We start from the raw sequence: 26,098 nt of genomic DNA, 5'->3' as shown, positions 1-26,098 counted from the left end.
TGATATATATAAATACACACACACACACACACGCACGCACAGTTGAAGTCAGAATTATTAACCCCCCCCCCGTTTATTTTTTTTCCCCAATTTCTGTTACATGCTGAAATTTGTTGAAAAAATCTGCTCTCCGTTAAATAGAAATAAAAAAAATATATAAAAATAAATAAAAATAAATAAATATATATATATATATATATATATATATATATATATATATATATATATATATATATATATATAAATAAATATATATATATATACATATATATATATATATATATATATATATATATATATATATATATATATATATATATATATATATATAAAAATATACATACATATATATATATATATATATATATATATATATATATATATGTTTTTAAATTATTGTTAAATTAATATTTGTCTAAAATAGTTTTGATGCATTTTATACAAAATTTAAAGACGACAAAAAAAAAAATAAATATAGTTTTTTTCAGCCTGTATGGTTTGTTAACAATAAAAAAAAAAAAAAAAATATATATATATATATATATATATATATATATATATATATATATATATATATATATATATAATATATTTTACTACTATATTTAATGGAGCCACAACTTAATAATTCCACAACTTAATAAATAAAGCAAATAAAATATAAGACACCAATGTTGAATAAATGTCTTTTTTTAATATGTAGGTATCCAGCCAAATTTATTAATGTTTCCTTGGCTTAGGAATGAACCGCCAATTTATCCAGCATTTGCTTTATGTAGCGAATGGCCTTCCAGCTGCAACCCAGCACTGGGAAACACCCATACACACTCACACTCATGGATGGGAGACCACATGGGAACACTAGGTTGCTGTTAGAAGTGGTGTTAGAAAGGCCAGCAGGGGGCGCTCAACCTGTGGTCTGTGTGAGTCTTAATGCCCCAGTATAGTGAAGGGAACAGTATACTGTCAGTGAGCGCCGTCTTTCAGATGAGACGTTAAACTGAGCTCCTGACTCTCTGTGGTCATTAATAATCCCATGGCACTTCCGGTAAAGAGTAGGGGTGTAACCCTGGTGTCCTGGCCAAACTCCTTCTCAGCCCCTTAACCATCACGGCCTCCCAATCATCACCATTCACTGAATTGGCTCTATCACTGTCTCTCCACTCTACCTACAGCTGGTGTGTGGTGAAGCACTGGTGACATTGTCCTGTTGCTGCTGGCGTGTCATCCAAGTAGAGCTGCACACTGGTGGTGGAGTGGAGAGACCCCTCCTCCCCCCCACCCCCATGGCCAGACACGATAAATGCGTATATAAATACAAACACAGTTGAACACAAACAATATGATAATTAGTTCTTTTATTATGACAAGGCACATGAAGGTCTTACAGGCTGTCTTTAAACACATTATTTACATTAAAACTGCTCGACGATACAAAAGGCAGAGAGCGTTTTCATCTCACTCATATAAATATACTTGAGTGTGCATCTGCAAGAGACTCTAGTAGTGTATGAGCACAGTGGAGATACGAGGACGGCAGTCTGTGTGTGTGTGTGTGTGTGTGTGGATATATTATGGAAACAGACTGGTTTGGCATAGATTGCAGGAAGCACCAGGTCTCATGTTTGATTACCTCTTCATTTCAGTACTGGTTTGCAGTGTCGGATCCCTGAATGAAAGATTTCACTGGTCCACAAACTTTGAGGAGTTTATAATCCATAATTTGTGATTGTAGTTTCGTTTTTGTGATGAAAAAACAATTGTGCATTTAATAAAACATTCAAAAAGGTGAACATGAGGTGCTGGTGAGATATAATATGCATAAACGCACTGTCAAATGTTGTTCTTACTTACAGTTCAAGTCTTGTTTCTAGTTCATTTATCGAAACATCCTTAAAATAAGATTGTAGACCAGTACAAACTATTGTATTGCTTTCAGAAATTCATTCCATTATTATTTTTCTGTCGGCTTTATTAATCTGGAGTCGCCACAGTGGAATGAACCGCCTCTTTTCAGAATTGAAAGTCAAAATTAGGCATAAAAAAGCAAGATAATCAGCCCAGGAGTGAAGTAAAATAATCTTGTTGTTTGGTTTGATATAAGTTTATTTTTCTTTCACCGCTGGCACATTATTTTGCTCATTTTAAAGAAATAATTAAATTATTTGACTTCTGAAAAGTATGGAAGCCCGTTCCCGCCACTGAATAAAAAATACAAAATTTATACAATGTAAAAAAAAAAAAATTATAAAGTCAGAATTCCAAGTTATTAAGACAGAAATCTGAGTTAGGTCAGAATTAAAAAAAATTTAAAGTCAGAATTCCGAGTTATTAAGACAGAAATCTGAGTTAGGTCAGAATTAAAAAAAATTTAAAGTCAGAATTCTGAGTTAAGTCAGAATTCCAAAATCTAAAGTCAGAATTCCGAGTTCTAAAATCGAAATTCCGAGTTGTAAAGTCAGAATTCTGAGTTAATAAGACAGAAATCTGAGTTAAGTCAGAATTCCAAAATCTAAAGTCAGAATTCCAAGTTATTAACGAGTTTCCTGTTATTGGCGACTGGCCATGAAGCGTTATGTACATCAGCTCAAGATGTATGCACATTAGCTCATAATAACAACATAACGCCTATATGTGTATATGTTATTGTTTATCACGCTTTCATAAAGGAAATATATAGGCTGGCTGAACTATGCTATCTATTTATGGTTATGGATTTGTTCTTTTTCATTTGGTCTAAATAGCAATTATAAAGCATTAAACAGAGTGCCTGAAACTATTAGCTATTGGTTGTGGGATTCCTCATAAAGTCTAAAATTAAGATTTCTATATTATTTATCTATTATATGTGTAACAATGATATGATTGACATTTTGTTGCTGCTGTTTTTTGTTTCATATTGCAAGAGTGCCCTCATGTGGTGTATGTGGGAGCTGCAGACATATGTATCGTACATAGACGAGGGCTAAACTAAAAGGGCTGCATTAGTTCATTTTCAGTTCAGTAAAAGTGTCAACCAAATTCTGTGGTCTCCTCGCCTTAATTGGAGAACCTGAGCTGTGAATCCATACCAGATCACAGAACAGTCCTTAACACTTTATTAATGGCCATTCACCATAACATAACTCACAATTCTGACTTTAAAACTCGTAATTCTGACTTTATAACAGGTAATTCTGACTTTACAGCTCGTAATTCTGACTTTATAACACGTAATTCTGACTTTATAACACGTAATTCTGACTTTATAACTCGTAATTCTGACTTTATAACTCGTAATTCTGACTTTACAACACATAAATCTGACTTTATAACACGTAATTCTGACTTTATAACACGTAATTCTGACTTTATAACACGTAATTCTGACTTTATAACTCGTAATTCTGACTTTATAACACGTAATTCTGGATTTATAACTCCTAAATCTGACTTTATAAGACATAGTTCTGAGTTTATAACACGTAAATCTGACTTTATAACTCGTAATTCTGACTTTATAACTCGTAATTCTGACTTTATAACTCGTAATTCTGAATTTTTAACACGTAATTCTGACTTTATAACATGTAATTCTGACTTTATAACACGTAATTCTGGATTTATAACTCCTAAATCTGACTTTATAAGACATAGTTCTGAGTTTATAACTCGTAATTCTGACTTTATAACACGTAAATCTGACTTTATAACTCATAATTCTGACTTTATAACTCGTAATTCTGAATTTTTAACACGTAATTCTGACTTTATAACATGTAATTCTGACTTTATAACACGTAATTCTGACTTTATAACACGTAAATCTGACTTTATAACTCATAATTCTGACTTTATAACTTGTAATTCTGAATTTTTAACACGTAATTCTGACTTTATAACATGTAATTCTGACTTTATAACACGTAATTCTGACTTTATAACTCGTAATTCTGAATTTTTAACACGTAATTCTGACTTTATAACATGTAATTCTGACTTTATAACACGTAATTCTGGATTTATAACTCCTAAATCTGACTTTATAAGACATAGTTCTGAGTTTATAACTCGTAATTCTGACTTTATAACACGTAAATCTGACTTTATAACTCATAATTCTGACTTTATAACTCGTAATTCTGAATTTTTAACACGTAATTCTGACTTTATAACATGTAATTCTGACTTTATAACACGTAATTCTGACTTTATAACACGTAAATCTGACTTTATAACTCATAATTCTGACTTTATAACTTGTAATTCTGAATTTTTAACACGTAATTCTGACTTTATAACATGTAATTCTGACTTTATAACACGTAATTCTGACTTTATAACTCCTAATTCTGAATTTATAACTCCTAATTCTGAATTTATAATTTTTTTTTGCACTGTATTAATTAATTTATTTTTTTATTCGGTGGGGGGAACGGGCTTTCATAGAAAAGAAAGCAATATTCTTTACTTGACTAAATTGGTTCTTGATTTAATAAATTTTAGACATCTGAACTAGAAACAAAACAAAAACTTAAATGTATACAGACTTTTTCAGTTTGCACCCACAGATCCAATCAGAAATACTAATGACCTTTCTGAAATAACTATTTAAACTTTCCCCATAAATATATAACCGGAAACCATCAGAACAAATATATATAACCTTTCGCAAATTAAAAACGCAATGATCAAATTAAAGGGACAGCCCACTTCAAAATTCATTATATGTCTTAATTTACTCAGCTGTTACAGTCTTACATTAAATAAAAGGTAAGATATTTTATAGATTCATGAAATAAGTAACCATTAACTTCCATAGTATGCATTTCTGTTCCAATGGAAGTCAATGACCACCAGTTTCTGACATTCTTCAAAATATCTTCTTTTTCTTTTACAGAAATTCATTATCGGAAAGACGTGCATTTTTAGGGTGTACTGTTCCTTTAAATCATAGGTCTCAAAGTCAATTCCTGGAGGGGCTGGTTCAGGTGTGTTTGATTAGGGTTGGAGCTAAACTCTCCAGGACACCGGCCCTCCAAGACCGAGTTTGGACACCCCTGCTTTAAAGGAACAGAATCACCTATTTCCTGACACTCATCAACAATAAAGAACAAAATATGGAATATATAATCCAGGAGTTTGATGACAGGTCTGCGTTGGACATTTATGGACTGAAATGCATTGTTGGATACGTGCGCTGTGGTCTCACTGGTACCAGGGTGTCTTGCGGACCCAGTGCAGGGTGAAGCCGGCGTCAGTGCGGATCTTGATGGATGCGGCTTCAGCTTCTCGGACAGTCTCTTTCACGGACTGCATGAGGTTCTGAGCGTTGTGGACCAGCATCTCAGTGGCCTGAGGGACAGCAACAGCACAGATTTACAGGAGAAACAAACATAATAGATAGATCGATAGATAGACAGACAGACAGACAGACAGATCTGACCTGCTCTGATTCCTCCTCGCTAATGTTGGTGCGGCCCAACATTGTAGCCTTCACCGTGGACAGAATCTTCAGCTGAGTACTGATGGTGGGGATCCTCTCACACACCTGTACACACACACACACACACACACACACACACACACACACAGACACACACACCTTTTAAAATGTGTATCTGCACACTGACAGAATTTCATTAAATCCCTGTTTTCCTAAAAATACTATAGTAAAGTATATAGTATAGCAAAGTATAGTAGGGTAAATAGTAAATACTACATTATTTTTAAGGAATAACAAGTAACTGAACTGATTTGCAAATTTAATTCAATAGTTGATATGGTAACGCAACAACTATACTAAAATAAATAAATCACCAAATACTGTAACCTATGTTCTATAGTAGCTATGGTAACACAACAACTATAACAAAGTAAACAAATTGCACAGTCCTGTAGTTGTCATTCTATAGTAGCTATGGTAACACAACAACTAAAGTAAAATAGTCAAATCGCACAATATTGTAGTTGTCATCCTATAGTAGCTATGGTAACACAACAACTAAAGTAAAATAGTCAAATCGCACAATATTGTAGTTGTCATTCTATAGTAGCTATGGTAACACAACAACTAAAATAAAATTGTCAAATCGCACAATATTGTAGTTGTCATTCTATACTAGCTATGGTAACACAACAACTATAGTAAAATAGTCAAATCACACAATATTGTAGTTGTCATTCTATAGTAGCTATGGTAACAACAACTATAGTATAATAGTCAAATCGCACAATATTGTAGTTGTCATTCTATAGTAGCTATGGTAACACAGCAACTAAAGTAAAATAGTCAAATCGCACAATATTGTAGTTGTCATTCTATACTAGCTATGGTAACACAACTAAAATAAAATATTCAAATCGCACAATATTGTAATTGTCATTCTATAGTAGCTATGGTAACACAACAACTAAAGTAAAATAGTCAAATTGCACAATATTGTAGTTGTCATTCTATAGTAGCTATGGTAACACAACAACTAAAGTAAAATAGTCAAATCGCACAATATTGTAGTTGTCATTTTATACTAGCTATGGTAACAAAACAACTATAGTAAAATAGTCAAATCGCACAATATTGTAGTTGTCATTCTATAGTAGCTATGGTAACACAACAACTAAAGTAAAATAGTCAAATCGCACAATATTGTAGTTGTCATCCTATAGTAGCTATGGTAACACAACAACTAAAGTAAAATAGTCAAATCGCACAATATTGTAGTTGTCATTCTATAGTAGCTATGGTAACACAACAACTAAAGTAAAATAGTCAAATTGCACAATATTGTAGTTGTCATTCTATAGTAGCTATGGTAACACAACAACTAAAGTAAAATAGTCAAATCGCACAATATTGTGGTTGTCATTTTATACTAGCTATGGTAACAAAACAACTATAGTAAAATAGTCAAATCGCACAATATTGTAGTTGTCATTCTATAGTAGCTATGGTAACACAACAACTAAAGTAAAATAGTCAAATCGCACAATATTGTAGTTGTCATTCTATAGTAGCTATGGTAACACAACAACTAAAATAAAATTGTCAAATCGCACAATATTGTAGTTGTCATTCTATACTAGCTATGGTAACACAACAACTATAGTAAAATAGTCAAATCACACAATATTGTAGTTGTCATTCTATAGTAGCTATGGTAACAACAACTATAGTATAATAGTCAAATCGCACAATATTGTAGTTGTCATTCTATAGTAGCTATGGTAACACAGCAACTAAAGTAAAATAGTCAAATCGCACAATATTGTAGTTGTCATTCTATACTAGCTATGGTAACACAACAACTAAAATAAAATATTCAAATCGCACAATATTGTAATTGTCATTCTATAGTAGCTATGGTAACACAACAACTAAAATAAAATAGTCAAATCGCACAATATTGTAATTGTCATTCTATACTAGCTATGGTAACACAACAACTATAGTAAAATAATCAATTCGCGCAATGTTGTAGTCGCCATTCTATAGTAGCTATGGTAACGCAACAACTATAGTAAAATAATCAATTCGCGCAATGTTGTAGTCGTCATTTTATAGTAGCTATGGTAACACAACAACTATAGTAAAATAAACAAATCTTCCAATACTGAAGCAGTCATTCTATAGTTGCTATGGTAACACAACAACTATATTAAAACCTTTTTCTCTTACCTGCAGCAGGTTGGTCCGTATGCGTTTGTCTGTGCACTGTTTAGCAACCTCTTTAGCGAGGCGCGTGACCTCATCAGAGGCTTTAGCAATGTCTTTAGCGCACTGGATGAGGGCTCTCTTATTTCCGCCACTGCCCCGAACCAGACGAGACATTTCAGCCATCAGCAGAGCCATGCGCTTCGCCGCACCGATGATATCATTACCCTGAGCACAATCAACATGGACATTCAATTACAATCAATAGTTCGTTAATGGAATTCTGCAGTTAGTGATGTGCCATATATAATCTATGATAATATGGTTGTTTGATCTGTTGTGGTGATTCTATAGTTGCAATGGTAATAAATAAACTATAGTAGTTGATCTATAGCAGTGATTCTATAGTTGCTATGGTAATAAATCAACTATAGTAATAGATCTGTAGTGGTGATTCTCTAGTTACTATGGTAATAAAACAACTATAGTAATTGATCTATAGCAGTGATTCAATGGTGGCTATGGTGATAAAACATCTATAGTAATTGATTTGTTGCAGCGATTATATAGTTACTATGGTGATAAACCAACTATAGTAATTGATCTGTATCAGCGATTCTATAGTTGCTATGGTAATAAATCAACTATAGTAATTGATCTGTATTGGCAATTCTATAGTTGCTATGGTAATAAATAAACCATAGTAATTGATCTATATCAGCGATTCTATAGTTGCTAGGGTAATAAATCAACTATAGTAATTGATCTGTATCTGCGATTCAATAGTTGCTATGGTAATAAATCAACTATAGTAATTGATCTGTATTGGCAATTCTATAGTTGCTATGGTAATAAATCAACCATAGTAATTGATCTATATCAGCAATTCTATAGTTGCTAGGGTAATAAATCAACTATAGTAATTGATCTGTATCTGCGATTCAATAGTTGCTATGGTAATAAATCAACTATAGTAATTGATCTGTATCGGCGATTCTATAGTAGCTAGGGTAATAAATCAAACATAGTAATTGATCTCTATCAGCGATTCTATAGTTGCTAGGGTAATATCTGCAGGGTAATATCTGTATTGGCGATTCTATAGTTGCTATGGTAATAAATCAACTATAGTAATTGATCTGTATTGGCAATTCTATAGTTGCTATGGTAATAAATCAACCATAGTAATTGATCTATATCAGCAATTCTATAGTTGCTAGGGTAATAAATCAACTATAGTAATTGATCTGTATCTGCGATTCAATAGTTGCTATGGTAATAAATCAACTATAGTAATTGATCTGTATCGGCGATTCTATAGTAGCTAGGGTAATAAATCAAACATAGTAATTGATCTCTATCAGCGATTCTATAGTTGCTAGGGTAATATCTGCAGGGTAATATCTGTATTGGCGATTCTATAGTTGCTATGGTAATAAATCAACTATAGTAATTGATCTGTATTTGCGATTCTATAGTTGCTATGGTAATAAATCAACTATAGTAATTGATCTGTATTGGCGATTCTATAGTTGCTATGGTAATAAATCAACTATAGTAATTTATCTGTATCTGTGATTCTAAAGTTGCTAGGGTAATAAATCAACTATAGTAATTGATCTGTATCTGCAATTCTATAGTTGCTATGGTAATAAATCAACTATAGTAATTGATCTGTATCGGCGATTCTATAGTTGCTATGGTAATAAATCAACTATAATAATTGATCTGTATCTGCGATTCTTTAGTTGCTAAGGTAATAAATCAACTATAGTAATTGATCTGTATTGGCAATTCTATAGTTGCTATGGTAATAAATCAACTATAGTAATTGATCTGTATTACCGATTCTATAGTTGCTATGGTAATAAATCAACTATAGTAATTGATCTGTATCAGCGATTCTATAGTTGCTATGGTAATAAATCAACTGTAGTAACTGATCTGTATTGGCGACTCTATAGTTGCTATAGTAATAAATCAACTATAGTAATTGATCTGTATCTGCGATTCTTTAGTTGCTATGGTAATAAATCAACTATAATAATTTGTCTAGAGCAGTGATTCTATAGTTGCTATGGTAATAAATCAACTACAGTAATTGATCTGTATCGGCGATTCTATAGTTGCTATGGTAATAAATCAACTATAGTAATTGATCTGTATCTGCGATTCTTTAGTTGCTATGGTAATAAATCAACTATAGTAATTGATCTGTATTGGCAATTCTATAGTTGCTATGGTAATAAATCAACTATAGTAATTGATCTGTATCAGCGATTCTATAGTTGCTATGGTAATAAATCAACTATAGTAATGGATCTGTATCTGCGATTCTATAGTTGCTATGGTAATAAATCAACTGTAGTAACTGATCTGTATTGGCGACTCTATAGTTGCTATAGTAATAAATCAACTATAGTAATTGATCTGTATCTGCGATTCTTTAGTTGCTATGGTAATAAATCAACTATAATAATTTGTCTAGAGCAGTGATTCTATAGTTGCTATGGTAATAAATCAACTACAGTAATTGATCTGTATCGGCGATTCTATAGTTGCTATGGTAATAAATCAACTATAGTAATTGATCTGTATCTGCGATTCTTTAGTTGCTATGGTAATAAATCAACCATAGTAATTGATCTGTATTGGCAATTCTATAGTTGCTATGGTAATAAATCAACTATAGTAATTGATCTGTATCAGTGATTCTATAGTTGCTATGGTAATAAATCAACTATAGTAATCGATCTGTATCTGCGATTCTATAGTTGCTATGGTAATAAATCAACTGTAGTAACTATTCTGTATTGGCGACTCTATAGTTGCTATAGTAATAAATCAACTATAGTAATTGATCTGTATCTGCGATTCTTTAGTTGCTAGGGTAATAAATCAACTATAGTAATTGATCTGTATCTGCGATTCTTTAGTTGCTATGGTAATAAATCAACTATAATAATTTGTCTAGAGCAGTGATTCTATAGTTGCTATGGTAATAAATCAACTACAGTAATTGATCTGTATCGGAGATTCTATAGTTGCTATGGTAATAAAACATCTAAAGTATAGTATGATTGATCCATGATCTGACCTTGCTGGACCACTTGCGGGCCTCGTCGTGCAGCTGTCGTGCGGCCACCATCATGGGCTCGCTGACCATCTCTCCGGCCTGCTGCTCCGGGAACTCCTCGTCCTTCTCCTCGGGTGGTGGAGGTCTGGGTGGAGGAACTTCACCCTCCGGCAGCGGTGGTTTGGGAGGAGCAGCCGTGTCGCTTATCTGAAAGACAAACAGTTTAAGTGCTCAGGATTTAACCATCACAGAGTTTAATGCCGCTTGCATTTCTGTCTTAGGTTTACGGCAGATTTTGAGCAGCTTTTTATGCATTCCTGTGATGTAATTTAAACTCGCATTAGCCTTAAAATACTGAATAAGCCTAGTGCATTTAATTAAGCAATTATAATTATATATTCCTGCATCAAAAACAATATTTAGGGCCAAACACAAATAAAAAACATATAATAATAATCATAATAATATAAATAAATCAACATTATAAATAAAACTAACCCATATTGGGCTCTACAGCAATACAGAAAATATATAAATACAAATTATGCAAGAGGTGGAGAAGTAAAATAAAAATAAAAATAATTATTATATGTATTAATTAAATATATATTTAACTTTAGAATGCAGAAATCTGAAAATTCTCCAGAGGGAGAGTTTAATATGGTGCAGTGTGTGCTGAGTCTGACCTGCAGGCTCTCCAGGTCTGGAGGTGGAGGAGGGAATTCGGGCTCCTGCGGCTGGAAAGCGTCCCTGACGTTAGCCACCGCACCCAGAATCTTAAAACCGGAGTCCAGGAAGCCCCTCTGAAGGCCTGTTCAGGAGGATATTGAGCATTGATTTGGTTTTGATCATTGAATTGTTCAGCTGTGAGAGCTACTAGTGAATAAACGTATGCAGTGAGTGTTTCATAGTAGAGCTAGACACTGTGCTTATTATACATGATAGTAATAGGCGGTCACTGTAACATCTATAGGGGATACAGCTGCAGAATTCTCACATCAATGTAAATTTTGTTACACTGTAAACACAATAATTTATATTTTTTTACATTACTATGAGGGTTGTGGTAGGGGTAGATGTTATTAAAAGACAATTTTATAGATAATTTAATAAATAATATGAATGATGCTCAGTATAATTACTGTTTTACATTACTGTGATAGTTGGGATGGGGTAGACGTTAATAAAATACAATTAAATGGGTGATTTAATAAATAATATGAATAATACTCCGCATAATTACTATTTTTACATTATTGTGAGGCTTGTGGTAGGGGTAGACGTTAATAAAATACAATTAAATGCTCAATTTAATAAATAATATGAATAATACTCTGTATAAATACTGTTTTACATTACTGTAAGGGTTGGGATGGGGTAGACGTTAATAAAATACAATTAAATGCGCAATTTAATAAATAATATGAATAATACTCTGTATAATTATTGTTTTTACATTACTGTGAGGTTTGGGATGGGGTTGACGTTAATAAAATAAAATTAATGGTTAATTTAAATAATACTATAAACATTTTTTGTTAACTTCCGGCCACAGCTGTATCCCTTCTAGTAACAACACATGGGTGGCCCGAGTCAAAAATACCCACACTCCTTGATCACACACTTTTCATCTCCATCTTTCTTCCTCTGTGTCTCACCTTGGTCCTTTATGTTTGCGGCCACAGCTTTGGCATCCATGACCATTGGAGAGATGGTTCTGCTGAGCTCGTCTGAAGCCGCTTTCACCGTTTCTCTGAACTTCGGGTCCTCTGAGTTTTCAATCTCTCGCTTCGCCACCAGCAGGATCCGATTGGCCCGTCGGGCGATGCTGGTTGCCCCGGCGACAAGCATCTGAGGCTGGTGATTGGCCATGGCCACCTGACATTTATCCAGATCTTTCTTAATGGCGTCTTCCGATGCGGCGAGCAGAGACCTGGTGTCTATGGCTTCATCCACCAGACCTGAGAGACAGAGAGCAGATCAGACACTTAAAGGGGCTGTGGAAGTTTTCAACGCTTCTACAGCATAAAAATACCATGTGTTTAAAGCTATTTAAAAGACAAAATTGCTTATCAGAAACCCAATGCTAAAGTCAGTAACACTTTATTTTGATGGTCCAGTTGAGTATCAGCAGACTGTCTGCTTAATATCTGCTGATTCTGCTCCTTCCACAGACATTTAACTGACTAAAAGAAACTTGCAAGTACATGTCAACTTACACTAACCCCAACCTAACAGTCAACTTATAATCTAATGAGAATTAGCTGGCATGTAGATGCAATGTAACAGACCACCAAAATAAAGTGTGACCCTAAAGTCAGTTATTCTGCATTGTAAATGTGCAGTCTGTGTCTGAATGTTTGTCTTTGTTTTGGTGTGTGTGTGACTCCGCCCACTTTTGTATTTTTTATTTTAATTAATTAACATATTACAAATACATACACACACACACACACACACACACACACACACACACACATATATATATATATATATATATATATATATATATATATATATATATACATACACATACATATATATATATATATATATATATATATATATACATACACACACAAGCTATAATATGTCTATTACTGAAGTTTATAAAAATAAAATAAAAATATTTAAATAAAATATAAAAAAACATATAAAAAACAAAACAATTAAATAACAAATTATAATATAGATAGAAATAATGAATATAAAAGTTATTTATATATATATATATATATATATATATATATATATATATATTAACATTCTTAAATTATACAAAATTAAATTCCATTGAATAAACCATAAAATAAGCAAATTTATGCAAATAAATTTAAGTTTAAAATTTATTTTGGTCTGTGTGACTCCGCCCACGTTATTTTTTTTAAACATAAAAATAAAAAGATATTTTTATTTGTATTTAATTAACACATTAAAAAAATATATGGATGAGATTTAATTAGCATGCTATAGCATGTTAATCACTGAAGTTTCTAAAATAAAATAATTAAAATAAAATAAAGTATGAAAATAAACATAAAATAATAAATTATAATATATATATATATATAACTAATATAAATATATGTTTTAAGATTTCATGCTAGAACATGTTAATTATTTAACTTTATTAAAAAATAAACACAATAAAATAGAATATTAAAATAAAAAATATAAAAAAACAATTTATTAAAATAAACTATAATATAGATAGGAATAATGAATATAAAAGTAATTAAATAAAGCACAAAATAAACAAATTTATACAAATAAACTCAAGTACAAAGTTTGTTTTGGTCTGTTTGACTCCGCCCACTTTTGTATACTTAAAAAAATAAAAATTTAAATTTTTTATTTAATTAACATACTAAAAATAAAAATATATGGATGTGATTTAATGCTATGAAAGGTTAATAACTGAAGTTTATAAAATAAAACCATACATTAAAAAAAAAAAATAAAAAAAAAATAAGTGGAGTCACACCGATCAAAACAAATATATATATATATATATATATATATATATATATATATATATATATATATATATATATATATATATATATATATATATATATAATAATTAATAATACAACTTGAGGTCACCTGTCATTTTCTCCACGTTGTCGATCCACTGGTTCTTCATGGTCTCGAAGTGCTCAAATGCTGCCTGATTTCCAGGATTCTTCAGCAGGATGCGAGCAGCAGAAACGACCTGCGGGACAGAAGGGTCAGCACACTCATCTTCATCATCAGGGTGAAATTTAATACCTTTAAAGACCTCATTTCTTCTTTTTAACTTCATTTTAAGACCTCATCGCCACTTTAGATTTCAACCAGTAACACTGGCCACATGTTAACTTACAGTATGAGGCCCACAGCCAGCCTATTGTACGGGGTGGTTCTTCTTCTTTATTGCAGTTATTCGCCTCGTTTTCTGTTCAATTATGAGGTTTAAATACTGCATTTTAGTGACATTTTAAGCACTAATCTTTGCTGGATCAGCTTGTCGGATGGTTATCATAACCACACTGTTAGATGTACCAAAAATAATCTCTACAATGTTGTCACATGCACACACACACCTGGCTGTACCCGACTGTCTTTATATGTTTTTTTCATGTCATGTAATACTGTGTAATAGTGATGAGCAGGTCAGCTTTTTTTCCAACCTGTGGGTCCTGCTTTTAATGAAATTATTTGACCCGCCACCCTGCACCACTGTATCTATTTTTACAACACACCCGCGAACATTAAATAGACATATAGACAGAGTACTGACAATAAAAAAAGCCCCTCAATTGGCAAAAACAAGTTAGTACGTGTTTTGTGGCTCTCGTGTTTGCTTTTTTCACACAAGCTGCACTTCACGCAGCTGATACTGCTGTTGTCTCCTGCTGCTACTATTTCTGAAAACCGCTTCCAGACGATGTTATAAACTTTAGCTTGAACTTTTTTAGCCTAACCTCAATATCTGCACCTAGTCTTCCCTCTTCATTTCTCCATTTTTGTGGCTGGCAGCAGGAGCTATTTATCACTGTTATGTGATGCCACATGTTTGAGGGATGGTAACCTTATCAAAGAACTTAATACAATATGAAAATAGATTTTTCCAAATACTAATATAGGCTATAGAGAATTGCACGCAACATACATAGACTTTTTATTTTGAAAATGACCCACTCGACCCGCCCTGCAAATAAAGTGACAATTTCTTTACCCACACCAAACGGTTACTTGCAGGGTTTGTGGGTAATCTGCGCATCCCTAATCTCTCTGCATAATAATAAAAGAAAAAATCTCTAAATTGAAAGTGCTTTATAAGACCCTGCGGACCTGTTCCTGATCTTCTTCATTAGAGGTGTGTGTTGGTGTTTTACCTGCGGCGTCAGGTCTCTGGCTGATTTGACCGCCGCCTGTATGCCCTCCACCGTGCTCTTGTTTGCGGTCCCGACCGCTGCTGCTTTCTCCGCCGTGGCTCCCAGACGACTAGCGTGATTCTCAAAGTTTGAGGCCCGTTCCTTAAACACCTGATCACAACACACCAAGGTTATTTTAGTAAACAAAACCAAAAGCATTGCTTAAAAACATTTTTATTAATCAAAAATAGAAGACAATCAAAGGAACTTTAATACTGGACTTAATTAAATGAACTTGATTAACTGAATTAAATGAAGCATAAGCGCCGGGAGATGATGCCAAACAACTAGCACCAATGAAACACAACATAAAACCAAATATAACGACTACAAGATTTCATTTGACTTTAAAAAATGCTCTCATTCTTTGTGTGTCTGTGTGTGTGTGTGTATATATATTATATTATTCTTTATTGCTTTGATTGCTTCTTATTTCTTAATGGACCCTTCGCTAAGCCCCGCCCTCCTTAGTTACTGTTGCTACGCCTGTCAAGCTTTCGTGCCTGGCACGGCTTTTTCAACAAATTCCCAGGGATGTAATGTCATTTTTGGTGAACAGGTGAGATATCCGAGAAAGCCAGGCAAAAAAGGACTGCAGTATGCATTACAGGAGTATATTCACCACATAATAGGCAACCGATTAGAGAATAAATCAATCAAAATTGAAGCTAGCTAAGCCTAGCCGCCTCATACGCTGACCATTCAACAGCTTATGCTCAGCAGGAGAGGTGACATTTAAAAATAATCTAATAATAATTAATTAAACCTCTATTTTAGCCAAAAAGCCTGATAGATTAATTGTTGTGCAATGAAATGTAGCGTTACTAACAGACGAGCAGGCCCGGATTGGCAAATCGGGAGAACCGGGAGAATTCCCGGTGGGCCGGTCTGTTTTTTGGCTGCGAGGGCCGGTGTCCCTAGCTGCTTGCACTTTCAGCAGTCGCACTATTTTCATTTATTTGTTTATTTGACCATATACTCACTCTTTTTGTTCATTATTTTGCCGCAGCTCTGCTCTTTTTGTGGTTTAATTATAAACAAATTTCGAGAGGATCACGTGCTTATGATTGTTCACAGCTGTTCCAACTTTAGCTAATGACTAATTATCCTATCAGACGATCCATAACTCACTATAAATAACCAGACTTTTCTCATCTCAATATCTTCATCTTGAAGAACCACCCCCCCCCCCCCCCCCCCCAACCATACTTTCCCTCCTTTCAAACGGGCGTCACGGTGGCCAGCGATTAGCGCTAATGCCTCACAGCAAGAATGCCCCTGGTTTAATTCCTTTCCAAACCAGACGGCATTTCTGTGCGGAGTTTGCTCATTCTCCCTGTGGTCGCATGGGTTTTCCCCAGGTCCTCCGGTTTCCTCCCACAGTTCAAAAACACTTTTTTCATTTATTTGTTTATTTGACCATATCCTCACTCTTTTTATTCATTATTTTGCCGCAGCTCTGCTCTTTTTATTTATTTTATCGCAGCCCCGTGAGCAAAATGCAGCCCGCAGGTTAATGATGATCATCATTAACCTGCGGGCTGCACCCCATTCCACCTCAAACAGCAGCACCTTAGTGAATATTAATTAATGTTAATGAATATTACACCTGCTCAATGAAAATCAGATGATTCATTACATTAATAAATCTGATATAACTTGATCAGAAATCTAAAAAGGGTAAAAAAAAAAAAGAGTAGACATCAATAGCAGCAGATAACAGTGCTATACTAAGCAGCGCCACCGTGGTCTAGTGGTTTGCACATTACGTTGCGACGCCGCCGATCGGAGTTCGAACCTCACCAGACTATAATATGTTTTTTTCATTTTCAGTGTTTTTTATTTAAGAAAAACATTTGAAGTTCTAAAGCAGCTGTGTCCTTGAAAAAGACATGTTAGTGTCATTTGAAACTTAATTGTAAATGACGTTATTTTAATATAGTCAGTCGTCGACTGAGGTGGGCTGGTCTAAAGGCTGATTTATACTTCTGCGTCAAACGTCGGTGTATGCTACGGCGCTGACGCATAGCCCTTTGCCGTGGCCGTCGTTGACGTGCACCTCTCAAAAAATGTAACTACACGTCGTAACGACGCGTAGCGCAAGCTCTGTGATTGGTCGGCATCGTATCGCTGACGAGTCTGAGCGAGACAGAGAGCCGCGTGAATGGTGCGAGCCTGATGGAGCGATTGTTTACAAGTGTGGAGTCCCATGAAGGAGCTCCGGATGGAAAGTTTTGTTTCGCGTTTACCTCATAGTTAAAGTTGTTCCTGCCTCAAAATCGGCAAAATTTACACCTCACTGCCAACTAGCGTTTCGGAAGTGTTAATGCAGACCAACAGAGACAGCGCGCAGAAGTATAAATGCACAGCTACGCGCGTTGCATGCGCCGTGGGTTACGCCGGTCACTTGACACAGAAGTATAAACCAGGCTTAAGGCTTGAAACTCCAGAACTAAAAAGGAGTCCCACTCTGGCCCTGCCGACGAGGAAACACGCATGACAGTGCTTTTACATAGTTCATTCATAGAAAGAACAGCCAGAAAGGGGAAACTGATGGATTTGTGTCGAATATTAGCATCAGTGACCCATAACAATGTACAGTAAGTTACCTATTACTGTCAGTGTGTTTGTGTGCTCTTTATGAATGACTGAACAACAGCTGCGGGTAAAGTATATTGATCGCAGCTGCTCAGTTTGTGATCATATCTCGGTTTTGTTCTGTTGATTTGTAATGTCGAATATTCGTAGCTTGAAATAGATGGAAATATGAAGTTTAGTAAAGTTCGCAACAGATTTACAGATTCGTATTTTCCAGATCAATAACTCATGTCATTATGACCTATTCGCTATTAGTATGACTAAGTTACTAATGTTACGCCCCATTCATACGGGGCTTCAGTGTCAATGCTTCCCATTCACTTTGAATGGATGACGTCAGGCGTTGCCGAACTGCATTGTGGATCCGTCAGCGCCTCTACAGAGAAGTTGGGACTAGCTCAACTTTTCAAGCGCCGATGGACGCGTCAGCCAATCAGATCGCTGTATGCAAATACAACAGCTCAGACACTGGCCTATTGCTGACTGAATTTCATTGGCTGATGCTTCTAAGAAGATCGCTTCAGCCCCAACTTCAGACACGGCTTCAGTCAAGCGTCAATGCTGAAGCCCCGTGTGAATAGGGCGTTATGGTGAAGGCTTAAACGGAGCATTACTCATAACATCGAGCAAAAAAAAAAAGGAATAAGACAGCTGGGAAACATAACCTGCTTTGTGTTTTTGTAGGAAACACAGTTTAGATCTGTTTAGGGTAAGAGATGTGAGTTATTGCCGTCTGTCTATCACTTAATGTGCAAGGAATATCAAAACAAAACCAACTTAGCTCCGCTCCATTAGCGCCCCTCGCACAGATTGATCCACGCTGGCATTTCTCCTCTTGGGTTTTAGGTTTTGAAAAGGGAAAATATTCCACCATCCCGTCCAAACTTTAAGGAGACCGGGTATTAAATTTGCGCAATCCATATGCACTCGCTCGGGAGCTTGACAGAGCCCCTGCGCGTAGCTACAGTTGCTAAGCCACGATTGGTGGATGGCGGTTTTTGGGCGTGGCTTAGCAAAGGGTCAACTGTATGTCGATTAGTATCCAAGCCCGCGCCAGATTATTACGTGTGTTTGTGTATATGTCTCTGTATGTGTGTGTGGTCACCTCCTCTCTGTTGGGAGAGTCTGAAGGAGCCGTCGCCGCTACAGCCAGTAGTTTGATTGGAGTGGTGGTGTCGCTGAAGATGTCGGACACTTCCTGTGTCATGGCGTCTTGCATCTTACCCTCCAGCTCCTGCAACATTTCAACATTTCATTTAATGTTTTTCAAGGACATAAATAACTATAGAGATACGTGAACAACATCATAGACCAATTACACAGAAAGCTCCTCACACATAAGCACACTTGCACGCACACACACACACACACACACACACTCAAATTGTCTTCATATTTTTATAAGATGTCCATCAAAACTGCATTCAAAAATGTAGTAAGATAAGTAATAATATTAATAACATTTCCTTACATTTATATAGCGCTTTTCTAGGCACTCAAAGCGCTTTTACACATTGAGGGAATCTCCTCATCCACCACCAGTGTGCAGCATCCACCTGGATGATGTGACGGCAGCCATTTTGCGCCAGACTGCACACCACACACCAGCTGATTGGTGGAGAGGAGACAGAATGATGAAGCCAATGATAATATGGGGATGGTTAGGAGGCCATGATGGACAGAGGCTAGTGGGCAGATTTGGTCAGGATGCCGGGGTTAAACCCCTACTCTTTTACGAAGGACATCCTGGGATCTTTAACGACCACAGAGAGTTGGGACCTCGGTTTAACGTCTCATCCGAAAGACGCCGCTCACTGAGCAGTATAGCGTCCCCTTCACTATACTGGGGTATTAGGACCCACACAGACCGCAGGTTGGGCGCCCCCTGCTGGCCTCACTAACACCACTTCTGACAGCAACCTAGCTTTCCCATGTGGTCTCCCATCCAGGTACTGACCGGGCGCAGCCCTGCTTAGCTTCAGTGGGCGACCATGTGAGAGTTGCAGAGAGCTAGCTGCCGTAGATATTTGTTATATTTATTTAGAAATCATCTGTTTATGATTGGAGGAACAATTAATGAATATACTATTGATACATAATTCATTGATATGGAATTATTTATTTATCTATTCATTCATCTGTAATATATATGAGCAATATCACATGAGTAGCAGTTGCTGCTATATGGCTGTATATCGGCACTGGTGGGAGACGTGCGTTAGTGCCCCCACCAGTGCCGATATACAGACATATCGCACTGCTACTCGTGTGATATTGCATTTATACAACAGTTTGATGGCATAATTGTGTATATAAAAACAAAATCAAACATGGAGAGTCTCAAAAACGATTATATGTATGCATGAGGAACTACTTTCTTCCACCTTGGATTCAAATCATAAGCTGACAGTTAAACAGCTGAGCAAGCATCTTTTAAACTTTACATCTGTAGTGTCTGCTTTTTGCTGGCTGTATGTGGGCGGAGTAATACATAAAGGGTAAAGAGGCTGTACGGGTGCGGATATTACTTAAATATATTACGGCTATCAGCCTATATATATATATATATATATATATATATATATATATATATATATATATATATATATATATATATATATATATATAAATAAAAAAAAAAAAAAATATATATATATATATATATATATATACATATATATATATATATATATATATATATATATATATATATATATATATACACATATATACATATATACATATACACATAAATATATATATATATACATATACACATAAATATATATATACGCATAAATACATAAATATATATATATATATACACACACACACACACACACACACACACACACACACCATATATATACATAAATATATAAATATATATATAAATAAATAAATATATATATATATATATATATATATATATATATATATATATATATATATATATATATATATATATATATACATACATACATACATACATATATATATACATAAATATATATATAAATAAATATATATATAAATAAATATATATATATATATATATATATATATATATATATATATATATATATATATATATATATATATATATATATATATATAAATACACACACACACACACACACACACACACACACACACATACACTAACACAATGGAAATGTAATGAACATGATGTGCTTTAACTGCAGACTGCAGATATACACATACATACATACACATACACACATATATATGTATGTATGTATATATATATATATATATATATATATATATATATATATATATATATATATATATATATATATATAGCACAAGTGTGGTATTATGTAGATATTAAATTGGTTTATGCAGGATTTATCTTCTCTCTTTTGATTAATAATAAACTAATAAATATAAAGTGTATATGTCTGTATGGTATATATGTTTCAATGTTAATTTTACAGAATGTAAAATTGAATACAAAAGGTGAATATCAATAAGACTCGATGCAGATTTTTTAATCTTAAATTTCTCCTGCAGCGTCAAATGATCGCTCAGAAATCTGCTCATTATGATGATGAAAATAGTTTATCCATTTTTTCAGAATCTTTTGATTTATATTAAGTTCAAAGGAACACATATGATAGATTTTTGCAACTGAGTAAAAATATTGATTTCATATTGAGCTTATATTCGATGAGTGCTGAATATAATCTTATTAGAGTGCTGTTGATCATGAGGAAGATTCTCCTTCCTTCTCCAGCAGGTGGCACTCTTTACCTCATCAATCTCCTTACAGCAGGCATGTCCAAACTCGGTCCTGGAGGGCCACCTGCAAAGTTTAGTTCCACCCCCAATCAGACACACCTGGGCTAGCTAATCAAGCTCTTACTAGGCTTTCTAAGCATCCTTGCAGGTGTGACTTTAGCAAGTTGGAGCTAAAATCTGCAGGACACCGAACCTCCATGACCGAGTTTGTACACCCCTGCCATACAGTATGTGATTCCTCTGAATATAAGGTTTGATGGGTTGAAGGTTTGATCAGCATGCATTTATTTTAATAGGTTTGCTTAAAGAAGTTGTGATATTTGCATCTACATTAAAGTAATTTTATCGGTTTATCTCAAATGCCATTTTTTAGCAGGTTTATTATGGCTGTTGAGCCATAATTTTATTATTGGTGTTAATTTTCTACTACAGATTTAACCCTTGTGCATTGTTTACATTGCCTCCTCTTTGGTAATGTTGCTGGCTGTTTTTGCCCCATTGACTTCTATTATAATGACATTTTTTGATGGCAAAGCCATGCAATATAACCATATATAATCATGCAATCTTGATTGTTTGTGGTTTTCCCTGTTGGGAAGAGGTCAATCATTATTTGACAGCATTAACCCTTTAGATAGGCCTATGCAAATAAAGTGTCTGTCAAATGCTCATCTGTTTTATTAAATTACATATTTTTCTAATTCAATGTTGATGGTTTAAAGGGATAGTTCACCCAATACTGACAATTCTGTCATCATTTACTCTCTCTTAACTTGTTCCAAACCTGTTTCACTGACTTTCTTCTGCTGCACACAAAAGATGTTTAGATGAAAACATTAACCATTGACTTACATGGCATTTGTTCCTCCTACTATAGAAGTCAATGGTTACAGGTTTCCAGCTTTCTTTAAAATAGTTTCTTTCTTCATTTGGACACAAAACAAGATTATAAATGTTTGGAACCACTTGAAGGTGAGTAAATAGTGAGTATATAGTACTTTTTGGGTAAACTGTGCCAAAGATTATCCTTTTAGAGGGGCTGAAATGACAGAAAGGGTGACGAAGCAGTGTTGAACAGTAGTGTGTGTGTTGTCTTACTTTGAGTGTGTGTTGCAGCTGCTGAGCGATGGCACGGGCCTGTGGACTGTCTCCTTCTCCTCGAGCTGCCAGCTCTGCCAGCTGTGCCATCAGGTGTTCAACCTGCTCACATTTACCCAGCAGCTCCTGACGCTGCGCCGCCGGCAGAGCATTGGCCAGACGACGACCCTCTGCCAGCAGACCGCGGATGGCAGCCTGACCTGAACACACACACATGTACAGATAAACACACATGCACAGCTGAAGATATCACATGAAGATTTTCTATGATCTTTAGGGTGGGTGGGTGGATGGATGCATATATAGAATAATGGATAGAATGGATGGATGGAATAATAGATACATAGAATAACGGATGGATGGATGGATGGATGGATGGATGGATGGATGGATGGATGGATGGATGGAATAACGGATGGATGGATGGATGGAATAACGGATGGATGGATGGATGGATGGATGGATGGATGGATGGATGGATGGATGGATGGATGGAATAATATATATATAGAATAATGGATGGATGGATGGATGGATGGAATAACATATATATAGAATAATGGATGGATGGATGGATGGATGGATGGAATAATATATATATAGAATAATGGATGAATGGATGGATGGATGGATGGAATAATATATATATAGAATAATGGATGGATGGATGGATAGATGGAATAATAGATATATAGAATAACGGATGGATGAATGAATGGATGAATGGATGGATGGATGGATGGATGGATGGATGGATGGATGGATGGATGGATGGATGGATGGATGGATGGATGGATGGATGGATGGATGGATGGATGGATGGATGGATGGATGGAATAATAGATATATAGAATAACAGATGGATGGATGGATAGATGGATATATACAATGATGGATGGATGGATGGATGGATGGATGGATGGATGGATATATAGTATGATGGATATATAGGATGGATGATTGGATGGATGGATTTATGGATGGATGGAATGATAGATATATAGAATGATGGATATATAGGATGGATGGATGGATATATAGGATGGATGGATGGATGAAATGATAGATATATAGAATAATTGATATATAGGATGGATGGATGGATATATAGGATGGATGGATGAAATGATAGATATATAGAATGATGGATATATAGGATGGATGGATGGATATATATAGGATGGATGGATGGATGGATGGATGGATGAATGAAATGATAGATATATAGAATAATGGATATATAGGATGGATGGATGGATGGATATAGGATGGATGGATGAAATGATAGATATATAGAATGATGGATATATAGGATGGATGGATGGAATGATGAATGCATGGATGGATGGAATGATAGATATATACAAAGATAGATGGATGGATAGAATGATGGATATATAGAATGATGGATATATAGGATGGATGGATGGATATATAGGATGGATGGATGGATGGAATGATAGATATATAGAATGATGGATATATAGGATGGATGGATGGATGGATATATAGGATGGATGGATGGAATGATAGATATATAGAATAATGGATATATAGGATGGATGGATGGATATATAGGATGGATGGATGGATGAAATGATAGATATATAGAATGATAGATATATAGGATGGACGGATGGATGGATGGAATGATAGATATTTAGAATGATGGATATATAGGATGGATGGATGGATATATAGGATGGATGGATGGATGAAATGATAGATATATAGAATGATAGATATATAGGATGGATGGATGGATGGATGGATGGATGGATAGATGGAATGATAGATATATAGAATGATGGATATATAGGATGGATGGATGGATTGATTGTCATATGGAATGATGGATAAATGGATGGAATGATGGATATATAGCATGATGGATGGATGGATGAACTTCCTAAATAAATGGATGAATGGATGGAATATATATATATATTTAGGCCTGGTTTTTGTTTGTTTATTTGTTTGATTATTGCCACATCAGCAACTTAATGTTATATCATGGCGGGATCAATACAGTTAAATACATATTACATAATAACAACTTCCTAAATCAATAAAACTGATGATTTCAAATAATAATTAAAATTAATAAATAAATCAAAGTTACAATAATGTACATTAAAAACAGTTTTTTTTTAAATAAATTAATTAACAATTTAGCTTGGCTGAAATAAAATAAAAATTTATTTGTCAATATCATTAACCCCTAAAGATTTTAGGCTACAGAAACAAACCACTGCTGTCCAATTCATACATTAATATATAAATAATATATTTATTATAGCTTTTAACATTTATTTGCCCCTTCAAAGATCACCAAACAAAACCAAATCCCAGTCAGCAGATGAGCAACTCCACCACAACTGCAGTTCAGTGTGTGATGTGTTCCCACAACATCTGGAGGCAATAAACCGCTCCAATTTGTCATCCTCTTGTTATCTAATCAGTGAAAGCTGATGTTATCAGCGGGTGTAGAAGAGAGTGTGATGTGTGCATCTCTCTCACCGACGCCACTGTCGTCCAGCGTGGGGTTGTCAATCCAGCGGCCGGCCTGCTCCATCTTTCCGGCCAGATGAACGGCTGCTTTGGCCGGTCGAGTGTTTGCCACCGCTTTACTGGTTTTAGACTGCAGGTTCTGCAGAGCCGTGGCGATCTGCTTAGCCAGAGCTCGAGCCTCTGGAGTATCACCTTTACCTCTGAACACAACACACACACATGAGAGGAAATAAGAGATCATTCATGAACAAAAACACTCCTGGTCCATGTGTGGCATTATAGACACACTTAAGCAGAAGGAAAAAACTGAATTATAAAAATGACATGTATTTAACCCTGGCGAATGTGTAGAACTTCTGTAGAATAGATGTCAGGAAAACCCACACATCTGACTCACATCTCCCGACATCAGAGCAAGAGTTGCTAAACCACCAGCAAACAGTCGACAGTCAAACAATGAACAGCAGGAACAGAACATAATCACCACATTACACAGTT

The 26,098-nt window shown here is 34.8% G+C and overlaps 1 protein-coding gene across 1 annotated transcript in view; it reads right to left on the bottom strand.

The window, feature by feature from the left end:
- Positions 1 to 5,027: 5,027 nt before the first annotated feature.
- Positions 5,028 to 26,098, bottom strand: part of vclb (vinculin b) — a 72,080-nt gene continuing 51,009 nt past the window's right edge. Inside the window, 11 exon segments of the mRNA NM_001317752.1 lie at positions 5,028 to 5,334; positions 5,426 to 5,530; positions 7,658 to 7,861; positions 10,731 to 10,916; positions 11,396 to 11,520; positions 12,368 to 12,670; positions 14,316 to 14,424; positions 15,590 to 15,739; positions 19,332 to 19,460; positions 23,090 to 23,289; positions 25,610 to 25,800. Coding sequence (NP_001304681.1) covers positions 5,188 to 5,334; positions 5,426 to 5,530; positions 7,658 to 7,861; positions 10,731 to 10,916; positions 11,396 to 11,520; positions 12,368 to 12,670; positions 14,316 to 14,424; positions 15,590 to 15,739; positions 19,332 to 19,460; positions 23,090 to 23,289; positions 25,610 to 25,800 — 1,849 coding nt within the window. The 3' untranslated portion in view covers positions 5,028 to 5,187.

The sequence above is a fragment of the Danio rerio genome, chromosome 12, assembly GCF_049306965.1.
Source record: "Danio rerio strain Tuebingen ecotype United States chromosome 12, GRCz12tu, whole genome shotgun sequence".
NCBI lineage: Eukaryota > Metazoa > Chordata > Actinopteri > Cypriniformes > Danionidae > Danio > Danio rerio.
Note: the sequence above shows the minus strand (reverse complement) of the source record. Positions and strands in the feature narration are given on the sequence as shown.